At 39.5% G+C, this 24,271-nt stretch overlaps 1 protein-coding gene across 1 annotated transcript; it reads left to right on the top strand.

The window, feature by feature from the left end:
- The first annotated feature begins 22,249 nt into the window (after nt 1-22,249).
- LOC128651601 (DAZ-associated protein 2-like) lies at nt 22,250-22,805 on the top strand. Its single transcript, XM_053704613.1, has one exon. It carries the CDS (start codon nt 22,299-22,301, stop codon nt 22,803-22,805), a length of 507 nt encoding a protein of 168 aa, XP_053560588.1. The 5' UTR covers nt 22,250-22,298.
- The last annotated feature ends 1,466 nt before the right edge of the window (nt 22,806-24,271 follow it).

Raw genomic sequence — 24,271 nt, 5'->3', positions numbered from 1 at the left:
AAGGTTATACATAAAGTTTCACAGTTCTAACATAAGTGGTTGCAGAGAAAATAGATTTTCGAAATTTTCGCAAAAAACAAAATGGCTGCCAGAATATATGATATACAGTCTCCATATTATGCACAATAGTTGTCACCATAGATGTCAATAAGCATGGCAAAAATAAAGCATTTTGGTAAAACGGTTTTTGTTTTATTATTAATTTTAAAATATCGTTAAGCATTTTTGAACAATTCAAAATGGCTGCCAAACCACATAACATATCAACTTCTCTTGAACAAATCTGAATGTTAGTCATAAGATAACTCTATAAACAAAATTTCAAGTCTGTGCCATAAGCAGTTTCGGAGAAGAAGATTTTTGTAGTTTTTAAAAACAGCGCATTCAAAACAAAATGGCCGCCAAGCTATGCAATGTATGGCTTTCAAATTGCACATACTAATGCTCACTATAGACCTCTACAATTTGCAGAAGTTTCATGAAAATTTGCAAATGTTTTATTTTACGAAGGCGACTGCGCAGTGCAAATTTTAACTGCAATATTGCCTTTAGGGGTCATAACTATGTGTAATCATGTGTCTGCTGCACTGAAATATAGTTAAATAGTGTAAACATAATGCATAAAGTGCAAATTTACGCAATTAAACAACGATAAAAAGGCGAATCGCTCATAGCAGCCATGTTGATTATGGAAAATTCGCAGTTTTAACAATCTTGGTAGACGACCTCGCAAAGAGTACATGTGCAAAATTGCGCTTTATTGCACTTAGCGGTTGCAGAGAAGAAGATGTTTAAAGATTTTCACACATTTCAAAATGGCAGCTTGATCATGTGACCAAATCACTTCTCTTGAACAAACTTTATTCTAAGTCAGTACAGCAGTACACACAGCAAGTTTCACAACTGTAACATAAGCGGTTCCAGAGAAGAAGATTTTCAAGCGTTTGTCAAAATTTGTCGCAAAAAACAATATGGCTGCTAGATCACATGACCTATGAGATTTATATTGCAGAGGATTATGCACAGCATAGATCTCTAGCACTGTGCCAAGTTTCATGAGTTTTTGAGTTATGCTGTTGTTATTATAAGCATTTGAAAAAAACGGCGGAAAAATAATAATAATAATAATAATAATAATAATAATAATAATAATAATAATAAAAATAATAATAATAATAATCTGAGCAAAAACAATAGGTGTCCAGCACTATAGTGCTTGGCCACCTAAATATAGCTGCAAGCAGCAATAGAGGTGGCCAAGTGCATTGCCTATGCAATGGCATACAAGCAGCTAAGTCACAAAAATAGCTATAATGCATGTTTTTGCAGTTCTAAGATAAACAGTTGGAAAGAGAACACATTTTTGAAATTATTGCGTTTTTAAAGATGGCTGCCACACTATATGACCAATACTTTCAGCATGAACAGATGTAAATCTAGGTCACATGATATGGTTATACAGCAAATTTCAAAGCTTTAACAAAATCAGTTGCAAAGAAAACACATTTTCGAAGTTTTTGCGCTATTCAAGATGGTATGGCGGCCATACCATGTGAACAATACTTTCAACATGAACAGATGTAACTGTATGTCACAATATAAGGTTATACATAAAGTTTCACAGTTCTAACATAAGTGGTTGCAGAGAAAATAGATTTTCGAAATTTTCGCAAAAAACAAAATGGCTGCCAGAATATATGATATACAGTCTCCATATTATGCACAATAGTTGTCACCATAGATGTCAATAAGCATAGCAAAAATAAAGCATTTTGGTAAAACATTTTTTGTTTTATTATTAATTTAAAAATATCGTTAAGCATTTTTTAACAATTCAAAATGGCTGCCAAACAACATGACGTATCAACTTCTCTTGAACAAATCTGAATGTTAGTCATAAGATAACTCTATAAACAAAATTTCAAGTCTGTGCCATAAGCGGTTTCGGAGAAGAAGATTTTTGTAGTTTTTAAAAACAGCGCATTCGAAACAAAATGGCCGCCAAGCTATGCAATGTATAGCTTTCAAATTGCACATACTAATGCTCACTATAGACCTCTACAATTTGCAGAAGTTTCATGAAAATTTGCAAATGTTTTATTTCACGAAGGCGATTACGCAGTGCAAATTTTAACTGCAATATTGCCTTTAGGGGTCATAACTGTGTGTAATCATGTGTCTGCTATACTTTAATATAGTTAAATAGTGTAAATATAATGCATAAAGTGCAAATTTACGCAATTAAACAATGATAAAAAGGCGAATTGCTCATAGCAGCCATGTTGATTATGGAAAATTTGCAGTTTTAACAATCTTGGTAGATGACCTCGCAAAGAGTACATGTACAAAATTGCGCTTTATTGCACTTAGCGGTTTTAGAAAAGAAGATGTTTAAAGATTTTCGAACATTTCAAAATGGCAGCTAGATCATGTGACCAAATCACTTCTCTTGAACAAACTTTATTCTAGGTCAGTACAGCAGTACACACAGCAAGTTTCACAACTGTAACATAAGCGGTTCTAGAGAAGAAGATTTTCAAGCGTTTGTGAAAATTTGTCGCAAAAAACAATATGGCTGCTAGATCACATGACCTATGAGATTAATGTTGCATAGGATTATGCACAGCATAGATCTCTAGCACTGTGCCAAGTTTCATGAGTTTTTGAGTTATGCTGTTGTTATTATAAGCATTTGAAAAAAACGGCGGAAAAATAATAATAATAATAATAATAATAATAATAAAAATAATAATAATAATAATAATCTGAGCAAAAACAATAGGTGTCCAGCACTATAGTGCTTGGCCACCTAAATATAGCTGCAAGCAGCGATAGAGGTGGCCATGCGCATCGACTTTGCAATGGCATACAAGCTGCTAAGTCACAATATATAGCTATACAGCAAATTTCAAAGATTTAACATAAGCGGTTGAAAAGAAAGCAATTCAAAATGGCTGCCAAACCACATGACCTATCAACTTCTCTTGAACAAATCTGAATGTTAGTCATAAGATAACTCTGTAAACAAAATTTCAAGTCTGTGCCATAAGCGGTTTAGGAGAAGAAGATTTTTGTAGCTTTTAAAAACAGTGCATACGAAACAAAATGGCCGCCAAGCTATGCAATATATGGCTTTCAAATTGCATATACTAATGCTCACTATAGACTTCTACAATTTTCAGAAGTTTCATGAAAATTTTCAAATGTTTTATTTCCCGAAGGCGACTGTGCAGTGCAAATTTTAACTGCAATATTGTCTTTGAGGGTTATGACTATGTGTAATCATGTGTCTATTACACTGTAATATTGTTAAACATTGTAAAACTAATGTATAAAGTGCAAAATTACGCTTTTAAATGGCGATAAAAAGGTTAATATCTCACAGCAGCCATGTTAATTATGGAAAAATCGCAATTTTAACAAACTTGGTAGAGGACCTTGCAAGGAGCATATGTGCAAAATTGCACTTTATTGCACTAAGCGGTTTAAGAGAAGAAGATGTTTAAAGATTTTCGCAAAATGCAAGATGGCTGCTACATCATGTGACCAAGGCACTTCTGTTGAGCAATGGCAAATCTAGGTCATAGCAGCACTAAGCACAGCAAGTTTCAAAGTTGCAACATAAGCAGTTCCAGGGCTAAAGATTATTAAGCAGTTCTCGAAATTTGTCGCAAAAAACAATATGGCTGCGTAACCTTATGACCTATGAGTTCAATATTGTATGAGATAAAGCACTGTAATAGCCTGTACCAGCATACCTGATTTCAAGAGTTTAGCATAAGTAATTTGTGTTTTGTGAGCAATTGACTCAAAAGAGGCAGTATTGAATTACAAATAATTACGATAAACATAAAACCGATATTGCTGCCGCATCATGTGACTGATTCTCTCCTAATGAGCAATTGTGAATCTAGGTCACAATATAAGACTGTACAGCAAATTTCACAGTTCTTACATTAGCGGTTGCAGAGAAAATAGACTTTCGAAATTTTCGCGTAAACCAAGATGGCTGCCCGATAGTAAGATATAAAGCCTCCATATTACGCACAATAGTGCTCACTATAGATGTCAATAAACATGGCAAAAATAAAGCATTTTTGTAAAATCGTTTTTGTTTTATTATTAGTTTAAAAATATTGTTAAGCAATTTTGAACAATTCAAAATGGCTGCCAAACCACATGACATATCAACTTCTCTTGAACAAATCTGAATGTTAGTCATAAGATAACTCTATAAACAAAATTTCAAATCTGTCCCATAAGCGGTTTCGGAGAAGAAGATTAATTTTCGCGTAAACCAAGATGGCTGCCCGATCGTAAGATATACAGCCTCCATATTACGCACAATAGTGCTCACTATAGATGTCAATAAACATGGCAAAAATAAAGCATTTTTGTAAAATCGTTTTTGTTTTATTATTAGTTTAAAAATATTGTTAAGCAATTTTGAACAATTCAAAATGGCTGCCAAACCACATGACGTATCAACTTCTCTTGAACAAATCTGAATGTTAGTCATAAGATAACTCTATAAACAAAATTTCAAATCTGTCCCATAAGCGGTTTCGGAGAAGAAGATTTTTATAGTTTGTAAAAATGGCGCATACGAAACAAAATGGCAGCCAAGCTATGCAATGTATGGCTTTCAAATTGCACATACTAATGCTCACTATAGACCTCTACAATTTGCAGAAGTTTCATGAAAATTTGCAAATGTTTTATTTCACGAAGGCGATTGCGCAATGCGAATTATAACTGCAATATTGTCTTTAAGGGTTATGACTATGTGTAATCATGTGTCTATTACACTGTAATATTATTAAACATTGTAAAACTAATGTATAAAGTGCAAAATTACGCAATTAAATGGCGATAAAAAGGTTAATGTCTCACAGCAGCCATGTTGATTATGAAAAAATCGCAATTTTAACAAACTTGGTAGAGGAACTTGCAAGGAGCATATGTGCAAAATTGTGCTTTATTGCACTAAGCAGTTTAAGAGAAGAAGATGTTTAAAGATTTTCGCAAAATGCAAGATGGCTGCTACATCATGTGACCAAGGCATTTCTGTTGAGCAATGGCAAATCTAGTTCATAGCAGCACTGAGCACAGCAAGTTTCAAAGTTGTAACATTAGCAGTTCCGGAGATAAAGATTATTAAGCGTTTATCGAAATTTGTCGCAAAAAGCAATATGGCTGCGTAACCTTATGACCTATGAGTTCAATATTGCATGAGATTTAGCAGAGCAATAGGCTGTACTAGCATACCTGATTTCAAGAGCTTTGCTTTAGCAGTTCAAAAGTTATGGGCAATAGAAAAAGTGGCGTAATAATAATAATAATAATAATAATAATAATAATCCTGACAATAACAATAGGTTGTCCTGCAACTTCGTTGCATGGCCACCTAAATATAGCTGCAAGCAGCGATAGAGGTGGCCATGCGCATCGACATTGCAATGACATACAAGCAGCTAAGTGACAATATAAAGCTTTATAGAAGTTTTTACAATTAGAAGTTGGAAAGAAAACACATTTTCGAAATGTTTGCGTTTTTCAAGATGGCTGCCCCACCATATGACCAATACTTTCATCACGATCAGATGTAACTCTAGGTGACAATATATGGTTATACAGCAAATTTCACAGCTTTAACATAAGCGGTTGGAAAGAAAACACATTTTTGAAATTTCCGCGTAAACCAATATGGCTGCCACAGCTTGAAACCAATTCCTTCAACATGAACAACTTTGACTCTAGGTCACAATATCAGGTTATACAGCAAGTTTCACAGTTCTAACATAAGCAGTTGCAGAGAAAATAGATTTTCAAAATATTCGCATAAAACAAAATGGCTGCCAGATCATATGATATACAGCCTCCATATTATGCACAATAATTGTCACCATAGATCTCAATAAACATGGCAAAAATAAAGCATTTTTGTAAAACGGTTTTTGTTTTATTATTAATTTAAAAATATCGTTGTGTTTTTGAACAGTTCAAAATGGCTGCCAAACCACATGACCTATCAACTTCTCTTGAACAAATGTGAATGTTAGTCATAAGATAACTCTGTAAACAAAATTTCAAGTCTGTGCCATAAGCGGTTTCGGAGAAGAAGATTTTTGTAGTTTTTTAAAAACGCGCATACAAAACAAAATGGCCGCCAAGCTATGCATTGTATGGCTTTCAAATTGCACAAACTAATGCTCACTATAGACCTCTACAATTTGCAGAAGTTTTATGAAAATTTGCAAATGTTTTATTTCACGAAGGCGACTGCGCAGTGCGAATTTTTACTGCAATATTGCCTTTAGGGGTCATGATTATGTGTACTCATGTGTCTGCTACACTGTAATATAGTTAAATAGTGTAAACATAATGCATAAAGTGCAAATTTACGCAATTAAACAGCGATAAAAAGGTGAATGGCTCATAGCAGCCATGTTGATTATGGAAAATTCGTAGTTTGAACAAACTTGGTAGAGGACCTTGCAAGGAGCACATGTGCAAAATTGCGCTTTATTGCACTTAGCGGTTGCAGAGAAGAAGATGTTTAAAGATTTTCGCACAATTCAAAATGGCAGCTAGGTCATGTGACTAAATCACTTCTCTTGAACAAACTTTATTCTAGGTCAGTACAGCAGTACACACAGCAAGTTTTACAGCTGTAACATAAGCGGTTCTGGAGAAGAAGATTTTCAAGCGGTTGTCGAAATTTGTTGCAAAAAGCAATATGGCTGCTAGATCACATGACCTATGAGTTTTATTTTGCATAGGATTATGCACAGCATAGATCTTTAGCATAGTGCCAAGTTTCATGAGTTTTAGAGTTATGCTGTTGTTTTTATAAGCATTTAAATAAGTGGCGGAATAATAATAATAATAATAATAATAATAAAAAAAAAAATAATAATCTTGACAATAACAATAGGTTGTCCTGCAACTTCGTTGCATGGCCACCTAATAATCCTGACAATAACAATAGGTTGTCCTGCAACTTCGTTGCATGGCCACCTAATAATCTTGACAATAACAATAGGTTGTCCTGCAACTTCGTTGCATGGCCACCTAATAATCTTGACAATAACAATAGGTTGTCCTGCAACTTCGTTGCATGGCCACCTAAATATACCATTTGTTTGTGCTGCGTTTGTGCTGATTTGTGCTGCAAAAACGAACGTTTGTGCCGGTTTGGTTTCAGAGATATAGCGCATTATATTTGCTGAAACTCCACCCACTTTGCACCCCATGTTATTCAATTTTAAAAACAAATATACCATTTGTTTGTGCTGCGTTTGTGCTGATTTGTGCTTCAAAAACAAACGTTTGTGCCGGTTTGGTTTAGAAGATATTGCCCATTATTGTTTTATGAAACCCCGCCCACTTTGCACCCCATGTTATGCAATTTTAAAACAAATATACCATTCGTTTGTGCTGCGTTTGTGCTGATTTGTGCCGCAAAAATGAACGTTTGTGCCGGTTTGGTTTAGAAGATATTGCCCATTATTGTTTTATGAAACCCCGCCCACTTTGCACCCCATGTTATGCAATTTTAAAACAAATATACCATTTGTTTGTGTTGCGTTTGTGCTGCAAAAATGAACGTTTGTGCCGATTTGGTTTCAGAGATATAGCGCATTATATTTGCTGAAACTCCGCCCACTTTTCACCCCATGTTATGCAATTTTAAAAACAAATATACCATTTGTTTGTACTGCGTTTGTGCTGATTTAGTTTCGGAGATATAGCGCATTATTTTTTATGTAACCCCGCCCACTTTGCACCCCATGTTATTCAATTTTAAAAACAAATATACCATTTGTTTGTGCTGATTTGTGCCGCAAAAACGAACGTTTGTGCCGGTTTGGTTTAGGAGATATTGCGCATTATTTTTTATGAAACCCCACTCACTTTGCACCCCGTGTTATGCAATTTTAAAAACAAATATACCATTTGTTTGTGCTGCGTTTGTGCTGATTTGTGCTGCAAAAATGAACGTTTGTGCCGATTTGGTTTTGGAGATATAGTGCATTATATTTGCTGAAACTCCGCCCACTTTGCACCCCATGTTATGCAATTTTAAAAACAAATATACCATTTGTTTGTGCTGCAAAAACGAACGTTTGTGCCGGTTTGGTTTCGGAGATATAGCGCATTATTTTTTATGAAACCCTGCCCACTTTGCACCCCATGTTATTAAATTTTAAAAACAAATATACCATTTGTTTGTGCTGTGTTTGTGCTTATTTGTGCTGCAAAAACGAACGTTTTTGCCGGTTTGGTTTCAGAGATATAATGCGTAATATTTGGTGAAACTCCGCCCACTTTGCACCCCATGTTATTCAATTTTAAAAACAAATATATCATTTGTTTGGGCTTCGTTTGTGCTGACTTGTGCTGCAAAAACAAACGTTTGTGCCGGTTTGGTTTCGGAGATATAGCGCATTTTTTTTCATGAAACCCCGCCCACTTTGCCCCCCATGTTATGCAATTTTAAAAACAAATATACAATTTGTTTGTGCTGATTTGTTCTGCAAAAATGAACATTTGTTCTGGTTTGATTTCGGAGATATTGCGCATTATGTGTACATGTACTCTTTGATTCAAAAGTATTATAACAACAAAAATGTTCGTAAGTACAAATAGAATTATAAAACTTTGGGGTATACAAAAGAACAGATATGACTTCCACACCAGAAAAAAAATATTTAAAAACAAATGGGGGAGATCCCTGGCAACTGGAAAAAAACCTGTTTCAGTTTTCTATGAAGCGCAGCAGTGTAGCTGCTCAGCGCAACAGTCTAGTTACGCTGAAACTAGACTGTTGCGCTGCGTAACTACACTGCTGCGCTGCATAGAAAACTAACGAGACAATTTTTCCCTATCGCCAGGGATGTAATGCCCCCCTAAAAAAGCAACTAAAAAAGAAGTGACATATAAGAAAACTTGCTTGAGCGCTTGTTAACTCTAAGCAAGTTAATATTGTGCTGTCTGTGGTTAACATGACATTACAGGTGATTAATATGGCAACAAAGAGGTTAAATTGGCTAAAGACGGTTTATTAGGCCTAATGGGGTTGAAGAGGGCTTTACTGCAATTTAATCGAAAATTTCCTTTTTCAATTAAGTAGTGGGTTTCTACTTATTCACTTTGCAGTTAAATTGCTTAAGCTATGGTTTGGGCTCCTTCCAATCCATTACTCTTCAATAACCCCATGTATGCCGTATAAACCGGTATGTTACCATGTTAATCCCTTGATGCCCAGGGTCGGATTTACATTTCGAGCGCCCATAGGCACAGAGCGCACTATACAGAGCGCACTCCCCATGTTTTCTGTTACTGGCGGCTTCTGTGGTGGCAGGGAAGGACCCCGGTGTAGGCTGCCCAATGAAACGCCGGCCTGTGCTGGACAGGCTTTTTAATGGGCAGCCTACACCGAGGTCCCTCTCTGCCCCCACGGAAGCCACCGGTCATGGAAAAGAGCGCACCCTCCTTGTTGTTGCCGGTGTTCTGTCAAATTAGTTGACAGAACACCAGCAATTAGGCAGGGCTCCCCTCTATGGAGGGTGCCTGTAGGCACATGCCTACTCTGCCTCATTACATATCTGTCCCTGTAAATGCCACATTACCTCTCTGGTGCAATATTAACCCTCTTACATTTTACTTTCTGGTGCAGTCATGTTAAAGGGACAGTATACACCAATTTTCATAGAACTGCAAACCGGCACAAACATTCATTTTTGCAGCACAAATCAGCACATACACAGCACAAAAAAATGGTATATTTGTTTTTAAAATTGAATAAAATGGGGTGCAAAGTGGGCGGGGTCTCATAAAAAATAATGCACTATATCTACGAAACCAAAACGGCACAAACGTTAATTTTTGCAGTACAAATCAGCACAAATGCAGCACAAATTGTATATTTGTTTTTAAAAAAATTGCATAACCTGGGGGGCAAAGTGGGCGTAGTTTCAGCAAATAAAATGCGCTATATCTCTGAAACCAAACCGGCACAAACGTTCATTTTTGCAGCACAAATCAGCACAAAAGCAGCACAAACAAATGGTATATTTGTTTTTAAAATTGAATAACATGGGGTGCAAAGTGGGCAGGGTTTCATAAAAATAATGTGCTATATCTCCGAAACCAAAACGGCACAAACGTTCGTTTTTTGCAGCACAAATCAGCACAAACGCAGCACAAACAAATGGTATATTTGTTTTTAAAATTGCATAACACGGGGTGCAAAGTGGGCGGGATTTAATAAAAAAAATAATGCGCAATATCTCCTAAACCAAACCGGCACAAACGTTAATTTTTGTGGCACAAATCAGCACAAATGCAGCACAAACGAATGGTATATTTGTTTTTAAAATTGAATAACATGGGGTGCAAAGTGGGCAGGGTTTCATAAAAATAATGCGCTATATCTCCAAAACCAAACCGGCACAAACGTTCATTTTTGCGGCACAAATCAGCACAAACACAGCACAAACAAATGGTTTCATAAAAATAATGAAACCAAAACGGCACAAACGTTAGTTTTTGTGGCACAAATCAGCACAAACGCAGCACAAACGAATGGTATATTTTAATTCAGTTTTTCCAAACATGGGGTGCCAACTTCACATAGGTTCCGGCGTTAGCCCATAAAACTCTTAACTACTGACTTTTAAATGCGGTAGGAGTCTGGACAGGAGAGGGTCTACCGCTCACTTCTTCCAGGACTCATAATACCAGCGTTAGGCAAATCCCATTAAAAAGATAGGATACGCAATTGATGTAAGGGGATTTGCGGTAGCCTCGAGTCGCGGAAGAAAAGTGAGCGGTACACCTTTACCTGTCAGATTCGTAATACCAGCGGGTGTTAAAAAGCAGCGTTGGGACCTCTCAACGCTGCTTTTTAAGGCTAACGCCAAACTCGTGATCTAGGCGAATATTTTGCACCCAGCTGCTATTTATAGACATGGCCGGTATTTTTAAGGCAAATAAAAGAAGGTGAGATGGAGCGCTAAAATAGCACGAATATCGGGAGAATGAATCAGGTAAAAACAGTTAAGTTTAAAGTGTCAGTAAACTTTAAAAATAATGTTTAAAAATAATGTTATATAATTCTGCACATAGTGCAGAATTATATAACATTATATTAGCCAAACATTATAAAACATAATTGTACCCTATTAATTTTTAAAAAGAAACGCTGTTTTACAGACCCCCTCTCTGTACTCTGCTGAGTGGGTCTGTTATATTTACTCAGCGCATCGGGCCAGCTGTATAGTCACAGCCCGGCCCGACCGCGCCATAAGACTAAGTGCAGCTCGCTCCTGCTCTGTCTGACAGCAGGAGCGAGCAGCACTTAGTGCTATGGCGCGGTCGGGCCGGGCTGTGACTATACAGCTGGCCCGATGCGCTGAGTAAATATAACAGACCCGCTCAGCTGAGTACAGAGAGCGGGTCTGTAAAACAGCGTTTCTTTTTAAAAATGAATAGGGTACAATTATGTTTTATAATGTTTGGCTAATATAATGTTATATAATTCTGCACTATGTGCAGAATTATATAACATTATTTTTAAGATTTACTGTCCCTTTAATAAAAAATTGCCATACACAAGTTTAAAAATACAACCCTTTATAAATGCATATAGGGACATATCCCTTAAAATAATATAGTGGATTTTGAATAACCTCCAGATACCGAATTTCCACAAAAACGTCAATAGAGTCTCAATTTTGGTAAGTTAAATACACAAGTGAGTGATGGGTGTATCTAAGGAACTTAAAATCAGTCCTAGCAGCTTAAATTCCTGATTTATGCTGTATAATTATCTATGCTAGCAAGCGTTGAAAAGGTGGCAACCCTAGATAACAGTCACTAACATAGTGCTATGCGCACACACTTTTACAGATAACAGTCACTAACATTCAGTGTTATGCAGACACACACTTACAGATAAGTCAATAACATGCAAACAGGTAGATTACGTGTTATGCGCGTTATAGGGAATTTAACGAACGCAACAAAAGTTGCGTTATTTAACCCCCTATAGCGCAGTCATTAAAAGTTTTGAAACAGCCGCCTTACAAAAAATAAAAAAAATATTTAGTAAATAGTTATTAACTATTTACTAACTACCTAGTTAAAATAAATACCTAAGCTGCCTTACACTAAAACCTACCATTACAAAAAATAACAAACAAAATTATCCAATATAATAAAAATTATTCCTATTCTAATACCTTGTTGATATTTTTTCAGCGTTAAAAGATGAACGCACAACTCATAATCTACCTGAAAGTGTAATGCAGATAAACAAATGCATATAATAGTGACTAACGCACAGTATTATGCAGACATACAATTCCCTTTAACAGCCACAAATACACAATGTTATGCAGACACACACTTCCAGATAACAGCCACTAACACACAGTGCAATGCAGACACACACTTCAAGATAACAGTCACTAGCACACAGTGTAATGCAGACACACGCTTCCAGATAAGTCACTAACACAATGTGTTATGCAGACACACACTTAGAGATAACATCCACTAACGCACAGTGTAATGCAGACACACGCTTCCAGATAACAGCCACTAACACACAGTGTTATGCAGACACACACTTCCAGATAACAGCCACTAACACAATGTTATGCAGACACACACTTCCAGATAATAGTCATTAACACACAGTGTTATGCACAGGGCCAGCGCTCCTGCTAGGCAATATAGGCAACCGCCTAGATCGCACTGCCACCTATGGCGCAGCAGCTGCAACCAACCCCAACCCTGTGTACAGTCTTACAGAATTTTTTTTTGCTTTGCTTAGTTAGCGCGATCAGCCGACCCCACTCCTGTGCACAGTCTTACAGAATTTTTTTTTATATAAGCTTTGCTTAGCACCACTAGCGCGATTGTGTGTGCCATTCCTGAGTCTCCTCCTCCTTGAATTTATCGTCTATCTCGATCTCGTATTGTGCGGTCAGGCAGCGACGTCAGCACCCTCAACATCACCATCACGTGACCACCCTGCTTTGCCGCTCACTGGAGCAGTGCACCAGCCTTCTCACGCGCGGCAGCAGGAAGACAGAGTGTCTCTCTGTCACACTCCCTAAACTCAGAAGTAGATCCTAGACAGAGCCGATCAGTGTGGATGGTGTACCAGCAGACAGAGGTGAGACCATAACTGAACCGGCACCGGTATCTGGTATGGGCTGGCACTAGGCTCAGTTTCAATCAGAAACAGACCAGACTGGTGACGACTGCAGGCTGCAGCACAAGAATTCTGCACTAGAGTAGGAGAGAGATGGGCTGATATTGGTTACGGGCCGGCTGGGGGGGGGGGGTACTGAGACTTATTGGGGTTAGGGGAGGGGGCCCTGTGACTGAGATGGGGGTTACAGGGGACCCTGGTGCTAATAATTGGGGTTACAGCCAGGGTGGCTTGCTGAGGCTGATGGTATTACAAAGGGGACCCTGGGGCTAAAGGGGGTTTAGGGTGGGGGTGCTGAGGCTGATTGGGTTACAAGGTGGACCCTGGGGCTTATGGGGGTAACAGGGTGGGGGTGCTGAGGTTGATGGTGGTTACAGGGGGCCCCTGGGGCTGGGGGCCTGGGCTGATGGTGGTTACAGGGGGGGCCTGGGCTGATGGCTACAGAGTGGCCTGGGGCTGATGGTGGTTACAGGGGGGCCCTGGGGCTGATGGAGGTTACACGGGGGGCCCTGGGGCTGATAGAGGTTACGGGGGGGTCTGGGGCAGATGGTGGTTATGGGGGGGGGGGGGCTGATGGGGTTTACAGCCCCCCTGTAACTACCATCAGCCCCCCCTTTAACTACCATCAGTCCCAGGCCCCCCTTGTAACCATCAGCCCAGGCCCCCCCCTGTAACCACCATCAGTCCAGGCCCCCAGCCCCAGGGGCCCCCTGTAACCACCATCAGCCTCAGCACCCCCACCCTGTAACCCCCATAAGACCCAGGGTCCACCTTGTAACCCAATCATCCTCAGCACCCCCACCCTAAACCCCCATTAGTCCCAGGGTCCCCCTTGTAACACCATCAGCCTCAGCAAGCCACCCTTGCTGTAACCCCCATTATTAGCACCAGGTTCCCCTGTAACCCCCATCTCAGCCACAGGGTCCCCTCCCCTAACCCCAATAAGTCTCAGCACCCCCCCCCCCCCGGCTGGCCAGTAACCAATATCAGACCATCTCTCTCCTACTGTGTCATGTTTTGTTGCTTTAATTTTTTCTTCTTTTTTTTTCCGCATGGGGTGGGGCCGGGGGAGCGCAAGTAACTGGTCTTGCCTAGGGCACAAAATAGTCTAGCACCGGCCCTGGTTATGCAGACACACACTTCCAGATAACAGCCACTAACAAAATGTTACGCAGATGCACAGTCACTAACAAAATGTTACGCAGATACACACTTCCAGATAACAGCCACTAACACAATATTACACAGACACACATAGTATAATAGTCACAGCCACTAACATGCTCAGTTTTATGCAGACCCACACTTACTGATAATAGCTACTAACATTCACAATTTTATGCAGACACACACTTTTAAAATCACACATTTAAAAGCAGTCCTAGCAGCTTTAGTTCCTGATTTTTGCTGTATAATTATTTATTGACCATGGCCGATATTTTTTTTTTTAGAAAATGCAGCAAGCCTAGATAACAGTCACTAACATAGTGCTATGCATACATTTCCGGATAACAGTCACTAACACTCATGGCAAGATTACAAGTCATGTGGCAAATCAGTTGCGAAAACACCACACATCGCATTTGGGGTTGTGCAGGTATTACAAGTTGCAAAATAACTTATTTTTCGCGTTTGTTAACCCGCGTAATCCAAACGGCCAAATCGAGTGCGCGTTCACATATTCCCATATAGAAGTCAATGGAGAAGACAAATAGAAAAAAAAAAATACTAAAACTCTAATCTGTTGCGCAAAGCCCATGACGTTTTCTCCTCGAAAGTGTACATGAAAATGTGAATATTTTATATTGTGAGAATGTTTTCGTAACGGAATATGTATGATGATTTTTGGACTCATATATCCATTTATAGTGAGATATGTATATGAATATACTGTACATATATATCTAGATATCTCAAGATCTATATGCGAATATCTCTTTAAAAATCCCTCTGAGATATTGATTAACGTGCATAAGATTGTAATGTGAAATATTTTCATTATCTCAATAGTTAAACACATCTCTATACATATAAATCCATATTTCTCTATGTATGTGCATGTATGTCAATGTAAAATCCCTGTGTCAGCTTTTCATACGCCGAAAGGATTGTTGCATAAAAGGCGATTGTGCATGCACAAGACTTGTAATATCTGCGCAATGGAAATTGATTGCGAAAAGACCATATTGCGCATGGAAAACCCATACCGCATGACTTGTAAACACCCTCAGTGTTATGCAGACACAAACTTACAGATAACAGTCACTAATACTCAGTGTTATGCGTGTTATGCAGACATAAACTTACAAATAATAGTCACTAACACAGTGTTATGCAGACACACACTTCCAGAATATAGTCACTAACACACAGTGTTATGCAGACACACACTTCCAGATAATAGTCACTAACACACAGTGTTATGCAGACACACACTTCCAGATAATAGTTGCTAACACACAGTGTTATGCAGACACACACTTCCAGATAATAGTTGCTAAAACACAGTGTTATGCAGACACACACTTCCAGATAATAGTCACTAACACACAGTATTATGCAGACACACACTTCCAGATAATAGCCACTAACACATAGTGTTATGCAGACACACACTTCCAGATAATAGCCACTAACACATAGTGTTATGCAGACACACACTTCCAGATAATAGTTGCTAACACACAGTGTTATGCAGACACACACTTCCAGATAATAGTTGTTAACACACAGTGTTATGCAGACACACACTTTCAGATAATAGTTACTAACACACAGTGTTATGCAGATACACACTTCCAGATAATAGTTGCTAACACACAGTGTTATGCAGAGACACACTTCCAGATAATAGTTGCTAACACACAGTGTTATGCAGACACACACTTCCAGATAATAGTTGCTAACACACAGTGTTATGCAGACACACACTTCCAGATAATAGCTACTAACACACAGTGTTATACAGACACACATCCAGATAACAGCCACTAACACAAGGTAAGTGCTGAACCTAATTGGGGTGGAATGCCTTAAGGTTACAATTTTCATGGGCAGGTAAGTAAAGCTTGTTATAAGGAAGTGTGGTAATGTAAGAAGGGGTGGAGTTAGAAGGTATATAAAGTTATGCAAGCAGGAAGTTGTCCTCTTACCTTGTTTTCTGTCTTGCAGACATCATGGAGAGATGTTGTGGAGTTGTGAAGGTCCACAGGCATTATGAAGATGATTCTAGAGTACCTGCTAGGAAAAAGAAGGCAACTCCAGCTTCTATAGGTGATGTTGTTTTGGGTTCCCCTTCTGTATCTTCTGGGCCCCCTTTTCCCTTTTTTTCATTCTCCCATTTGTCTTCCTCTACTTCTTCTTCTGTGTCCTCCTTTTGTCCTGCCTATCCTATATCTCTCAATCCTTCTGCTTCTATGCCTCCTATACTTTATTCTCGCTCTGTTGTCTCTTCTGTTTCTTTTTCTTGTGCTTCTTCTATTCCTTCTGTCCTTGTTTTTCCTCTTTTTTTACCTTCTAGGGTCCCCACATGCCATCTGTTCCTTCCTTATCTCTTCCTACTTCTCATCCCCCCCCCCCCCCCCCTCAGTCCTTCCACATCCATTCCCTAGTTCACCATTGGGGACATTTTCCCCTCTGCTGCTGGAGGACTCAGAGTATAGCAGCGAGGAGGCTGCATCCATCCCTCCAGGTTCATCTACTGGCTCCGGTGGTGACCTACAGTGCCCCTCCTTCATCATGCAGTGGTGTGGGTCTGTTGGGGGCCCCTTTGTTGTCTCTAGGCCCTGTTCGACTGTTTGTGAGAGTTGTCTCCTCCTCCACTGCTGCCCAGCTTTCTGGAGTGGTTCACACATAGGTGCACTTGTGCTGGTCACGTGCCATCTTGGCAAAAGCATTACAGGTAAAGGGGTTCACTGGTTCCCGCGGCGGGGACAAAAAGGAAAACATACAGTAGGTGGTGTCCGCAATAATAATAGGGACAGGGGTGCTAGAGGAAAGGTAGTTGCAATATCCACTCTGGTGAGGGTCTCAGAATCACCAATGATATTAAGTCTGGTGTAAAGGAATAGAAGATTGGGATATATGAATATAATGGCTAGTCTGAAAATGAAGATTTTAGCTAGGAATACAGTTGAAAGGTGCACAGCACCCCTTGGTCCAGTTGTGGGAGCCTGTTATACTCCCACTCTATCTTTTATTTCACATGTGCAAGGAAACACATTGGTGCAGGAGAAGATTCTTACTACAATCTCTGAAAGTGCTCCTGCAGGGTCGCCAGGGCAGAATAAAAAAAAAAGGGATCAACAGCGGATATAAGCACAGCTGCTGAAGCAACAACCTTATCAGGTCAGGAAATTGGGGGACAGGGGTGCTAGAGGAAAGGTAGTTGCAATATCCACTCTGGTGAGGGTCTCAGAATCACCAATGATATTAAGTCTGGTGTAAAGGAATAGAAGATTGGGATACATGAATATAATGGCTAGTCTGAAAATGAAGATTTTAGCTAGGAATACAGTTGAAAGGGGCACAGCACCCCTTGGTCCAGTTGTGGGAGCCTGTTATACTCCCACTCTATCTTTTATTTCACATGTGCAAGGAAACACATTGGTGCAGGAGAAGATTCTTACTACAATCTCTGAAAGTGCTCCTGCAGGGTCGCCAGGGCAGAATAAAAAAAAAGGGATCAACAGCGGATATAAGCACAGCTGCTGAAGCAACAACCTTATCAGGTCAGGAAATTGGGGTTAACCCTCTGGTGCAGAAGATTGGGCCCTCTACAGCGTCTTGACCTAGTGAGTCGTTACACTTTACACACACTGGGTCCCAGGAGGAATCATATTCATCTAGGGAGTAAAGGTGTCCTGAAAAACAGAAAGAGAAGAGGCGCTCTTTGTGCAGCAAGTTCCAATAATTGAAAATCTACCGATAGTGCTCAAGGTAATATACTCACAAACATATATGCACATGCAGTGCAATAATAGATAGACCGAAACTTCAGAGCCGTTTGGCTGACTCCTCAATGGCGACTCTGCCAAACAAATGCTGAAGCCCAGGTGCTGGTAACGAAGATCCAGTTTCTCCAGACAGCCTCCGTGATAGGCTGCAAAGAACAGCTGAATAAGGAATCCAATAGCTGTTAGTAATGGGTGTTCACAAAACCCACAGGAGCAAGGAAGAGTGATAAAAAGTTCAGTTTATTAAAAACATTTAAAAGTTGCTTTGCAACGCGTTTCTCGGCTAACAATGCCATTTCATCAGGCTTTACAATTTGTTACACTCTACCTTGCTACCTTATAACTAAACTAACAACCAATCTACTGTCAAGATAGCGAACAACGCCCCAATTACTTAGAACGAATCAGAGATTCTGTTGACCGCACACCACTAGATACAAATTTTCCACTCTCAGTGATATTCTCTAGGCTTATATAGTGTGCGCGGTCACAGGGTCCCTGGTTCTACAATGCACAACATACTGTGTAAATACAATACCCAATATAATAATATGATATTATATTTAAAGCTGATCCAATGAATAATATTACAGCATGCCGATATATTTATTTAGTGAGCCCGTGTCACTACAGACAGATCTAAGTTACGTGCACGCCCACATCACTATGGACCAATCAGAGACTCTGCTAGTTACACACCTCTTGTTACTTATTGGTAATTCTCTGTATTATGTAGCGAGTGCGACAAGCAGAGTACTCTGACTACACCGCAGTGAGGTTTACAATTTCGGGCACAACTGAATCATAATAAAAAACATGCCTATACAAAACTTGCAAATAGATATACATATAACGCTATAATCAATTCAACGTTAATAAAATGCCCAAATTGTTACAATATGATCAGAGATCCCATATACCACATACCTCCTAAAGCGAGATTTTTAGCTTTTAACAGGACATCTGACAGTATTGTAGTAATAATTAATGATAGAGGCACTTGAATACCATTCATAAATATGTATATATGATTCCCAGGAAATATACATATAGAAACATATATACATATATATATATATATATATATATATATATATATACATAAACATGTACATACGTGTGTCTCGATCTAGGGACTCTGATAGTTCTACAGTATTTAAGGATAAGGGACATAGAAAATTGTTTCAATTAGTGTGTAAATTAGTTTATAAAGGCGCAAGTGCATCAGGTTCTGTTGGTCAGAGAGCTCAGCAGGGAGCTAGTCAAGGAGGGGTCATATTTGCCAGCGACCAATTCTGGCCTTTCATCTGTGGCAACATCAGACACCTACCCATGTATTGTTAATTCACTTCATGCACATCTTAAGGCCAGAGTAGCCAAAAAAAACGTACGTGAAGATATTTGAGTTGTCCAAGGAAGGAGACGGAGAAGTCTGAGGATGGTACAGGGGACAAGAAAGCCAAATGCCCAGAGACTTACAAAGAATGGCAAAAATGCTTTAGGGTCTTTGCCTCTTGCTATTTACTGCTCTTCCTGGTCAGGCTTTGAATGTGCTTAAGTACATGGATGTCATTAATGACCTTTAGGCTAGGGGAAAAGGGGGTGCATGGAGGGGGTATGACTCAAACTTCAGGAGAAATTTGGAGTGTAACAGGATCCTAAATTTTGGTATGAAAGAAATAGAACTTTGATCAAAATTGGATCTTTCTGCTGTCCTACTAGTTCAGCCTAGAATAGGTCAGAGTCAGCAAACTAAGTCCTTTTGTGGGAGAGTGGGTCCCTAGTGCTGGCGATTTCAGGAGAAACAATGTGATAGGGGGCTGCAATTTGTCTTCTGTTACATTTGAATCTACTGGTCAGGTCAACATCCAGTTAGTGAGTGTTCCAGGAAGAGAGGGTCTTTTGGAAACAAGTTTCAATATCGTCAGGGGAACCCACTCTGCCCACTTAATAATAATTAAGAATAGAGGACTCCACTATTCCCACTTAATAATAATTAAATATGTAATACCTCTCTCCAACTGCAATTAATACTAACTGTCATTACCAGACAACAATGAATCCTATCCATGACATGTCCCGAACTGCAACTATCCCTATTTCTGTCCTGGCTCCAAACCTCAATTATCCCAGACTGCAACCTCCTTCTACTGTAACTATCAATATTCCACCCACCAACCATCTATCTATGCTACCTAGTCTCAATATGCAACCTCCAATCACTGCATTACACCCCTCAAATTTAAAGTGCTCCCCTAAAGAACTCCTGCAACAATATCCCTTTAACACACGCATACAAAAAACTACATAAGCCCAACAGCAAAATTCCCTAAAATATTACAGGATCTACAATATCTGAAAGCCTCCCAAACATATAGGGACCTTCTGACTACTAAAAATTCCAGTCTTGCATAAAAAAACATAACCTCCCAAATGATTGGCCCTCATTGGCCTGTTCCCTGCCGTATGTTTGGGCCTAGTCTGCAGATTATGTCCTTATCAGATAAACCCAACAGGGCTGCATTGGTATGCTCTAAAAATTGAGCCTTTCCACATTTCAGATTGGTTAATCGTTGGTAACTTCTGGGAATATTGCAGCGTTTGTAGGAGGTATTCAGCAAAGGGAAGTCACTTAGATAAAGCATTCATTTTTAGGGATAACTGTGGCTGATGACCATTTTTCAGGCAGAGATAACTTTGGGATTAGAGATTATTGTGGCTGTGGGCTTTAGTTTTACAGCCCCTCCATCAGAACTGAGTAGTAGTACCAGTTGTCATCATCAATATAGGCAATTTATCTGTGGCTACATAACTTCTAACAGGGTATTATTTAAAAAAAAAAACTATTGAAAATGTACGACACTCACTAATCTCATGTCATCAGGGGTAATAAAAGGTAGTATGGAAACTTTTAACTGGTAGGCAGCAAAATATATTTGTAATAAGCACAGTGCCAGACAATATAATAGTAAAGTGAGCTAAACAGCTGGCTGAAATAATCTCTTAGCAATAAGAAGTGAGCGCTCTACTGACTATATTTTCAATTTGGATTATAATTTGAGTTGCTTAAAGTAGTGAGGCAGCCAAATATTTCTGACAGTACAAACTATCAGGTAGATTACAAGTAATGCGCGTTAGAGGGTATTTAATGAAAGCGAAAAAGTTGCGTTATTTCACCCTCCATAGCGCTGCCATTACAAGTTTTGAAACAGCCTGCTTGTGCATGCGATATGGTTGCGTTGAGCTCAATCTCGCACCAAATACAAGCACTGTTTTGACGTGCTCGTGCACGCTTTGCCTATAGACATCAATGGGGAGAGTGGGTTAGAAAAAAAACGAACACCTGTGATCGCGGAATGAAAAGCTCCGTAACGCAGCCCTATTGATGTCTAGGGGAAAAAAAAGTTATGTTTAAACCTAACAACCTAAAATAAACCCCATGTCTTAACACCCCTAATCTGCTGATCCCCGACATCCCGACACCTACATAATGTTATTAACCCCTAATCTGCCGCTCCTGATATAGCCGCCACTATAATAAAGTTTTTAACCCCTATTCCCCCGCAACCCCAACATTGCCCACACTATAATAAAGATATTAACCCCTATTCTGCCGCTCCCCGACATCGCCGCCACTAAATAAAGCTATTAACCCCTAAACCTCTGGCCTCCCACATCACTACCACTAAATAAAACTATTAACCCCTAAACCACCAGCCCCCCACATTGCAACAACCTAAATTAAACTATTAACCCCTAAACCTAACCCTAACACCCCCTAGCTTTAACATAATTAAAGTAGAGCTACAGTAAATTAAAGTTACAATTATTAACTAAATAATACCTATTTAAAACTAAATAAATACTTACCTGTAAAATAAAACATAGGCTAGCTACAATATAACTAATAGTTATATTGTAGCTAGTTTAGGTTTTATTTTTATTTCACAGGTAAGTTTGTATTTATTTTAACTAGGTAGACTAGTTAGTAAATAGTTATTAACTATTTACTACCTAGTTAAAATAAATACAAACTTACCTGTGAAATAAAACCTAAGCGACTCACAACAACCGAGAAAAATACTGAGACAGCAACATCACAGAGATCTAGTGCCATGAATAACAAAGGACAATATCCTTTTGCCCCAGCCTATCCAAACCAGGCTCCCAATCAACAATCTGTGTACCCACCAGGCATGCACCTTCAACAGGCTCCCCCCTACACAGATGCTCCTCCTGCATATTCTGAGCTATATCGCCAAGGTTATGTCCACCAAGCTGCTGCCAAAATGGCTAAACTCTCTTCAGCTTATCCTGGAACCTCTATGTATCTGCCAATGACTCAGCCAATGCAGTTTGCCCCAATGACCTCTTCCATGCCAATGGCTTACTATCCCGTTAGGCCAGTGTACCCTCCTGGTTCCACTGTTCCTGTTGAAGGAGGGTTTGATGCTGGTGCTAGGTTTGGGGCTGGGAGTAATCCAGCTGTGCCGCCACCTCCTCCTGACTGCCCTCCAAATCCAGCACAGCTGGCTGCCATGCAAGGTGCCAATGTCATAGTCTTGCAGAGAAAGGGCAATTACTTCATGGGCAGCTCAGACGGCGGCTACACCATGTGGTGAGCAGGGCCGGACTGGGAAATCAGACCAGCCCTGGAAATGTGTACAGACCGGCCCAGCCCTGCCCCCTCAAGCCAAGCCCCACCCCTCCAGTCCCGCCCCTTAACATACCCATATATAAAATTATTTCTTACAAAATGTATATTGTTTTAGGTGATGTACCACACATCCAGTGGTGCTCACTGTTTCACTGCTATCCCAGAACATCAGTCAGGGCTGCACCCCTGAGACCTATTCCTACTTCTCTTCTGGGGAGCCAGCACATTCAAAGATTTCTAGGTTTCGTAAATAATACAATGACACAATATTTGTATTGCACTAAATTTGCAAAATAAATAAATATCAGCCACACACCACACACCACACAATGTTCAATGGATGCCCACGTATATATACGTTTCAAACAATCATTCATCCTGCAGCTACCCGATCTATTAAACTGACCGGTGTTCGGAGTAAGAGCGTCAATCTGTCCACAGAGTCCAGCAGTTCAAACATTTTTCCTACCGCGCGTTCTTTCACTTCCTACATGTGTGATGTGGTGCCTAGGCAACTTTGCATACCAGAGCGTCTGACCGATCTATCAGTAAGTCTCTGTGGTACTGGATGACTCGCATTCCTCCCTATGCAGCATGTGCTAGATCTGTCTTAGAGTTTGAAAAGCGGATCTTTTGCGATTGCGTTATGAATGGTTTAAGTGAGCTCTCCACACACTATGTGCAGCTGCAGCCCCACCAGCTGCCGGCCTACTGGGATTTTTCCTGGTATCCCGGCGGCCCAATCCGGCCCTGGTGGTGAGAAGACATTTGAAGCATGAAAACGTGGGGCATAAAGAAAAAAATGTACAAGAAAATGGCCTAACTTTTGTACAAGGAATGACATCTCCCTATGTGAGCACTTCCCACGATGTTCTGCTTTAGAATATTAACCCAGAATTGCTATTTAGAAACACAGGTTTAGTGGGATGTCTTCCAGGTGCTCAGTTTAAGTGCTCCTACTATTGGAAATAGAAGTCCTTTGGTAAAAAGGCAAAAAATGCTTTGCAATGCATCATGCCACTTTTCCATCCTTCTACACATCTTCACATTTAATAAAATATTACAGGTTTGTTTTTGCGTTTGCTCAATCCCTTTTTGTGGGTTGTAAGAAAAAGAACTACCATATGTAGCAGCGGGTATCGAGGTATGCATATATTTCAAGTCTCATCAATGACTGTTAATAAAAATAGCTGTTCATAATTTGTGTTTTATTTTATTTCAAAGTTTAGTAAATCCAGCTATAGGTAAAGTGAAGGTAAACTTTGATGAATGAAAGCTCGTTTTTTAAAAATACTATTAAAAACAGGGGCACTTTCATTCATCAAAGTTTACAAAGCAGCCGTTTTGATTAAAAACTTACCTCTCTTCTTTGCACAGCCAGAGCAGCTTCCCCACACGGAGATCCTCTCTTCACACGTCATCAATGACTTA

Source organism: Bombina bombina, chromosome 3, assembly GCF_027579735.1.
Source record: "Bombina bombina isolate aBomBom1 chromosome 3, aBomBom1.pri, whole genome shotgun sequence".
NCBI lineage: Eukaryota > Metazoa > Chordata > Amphibia > Anura > Bombinatoridae > Bombina > Bombina bombina.
Note: the sequence above shows the minus strand (reverse complement) of the source record. Positions and strands in the feature narration are given on the sequence as shown.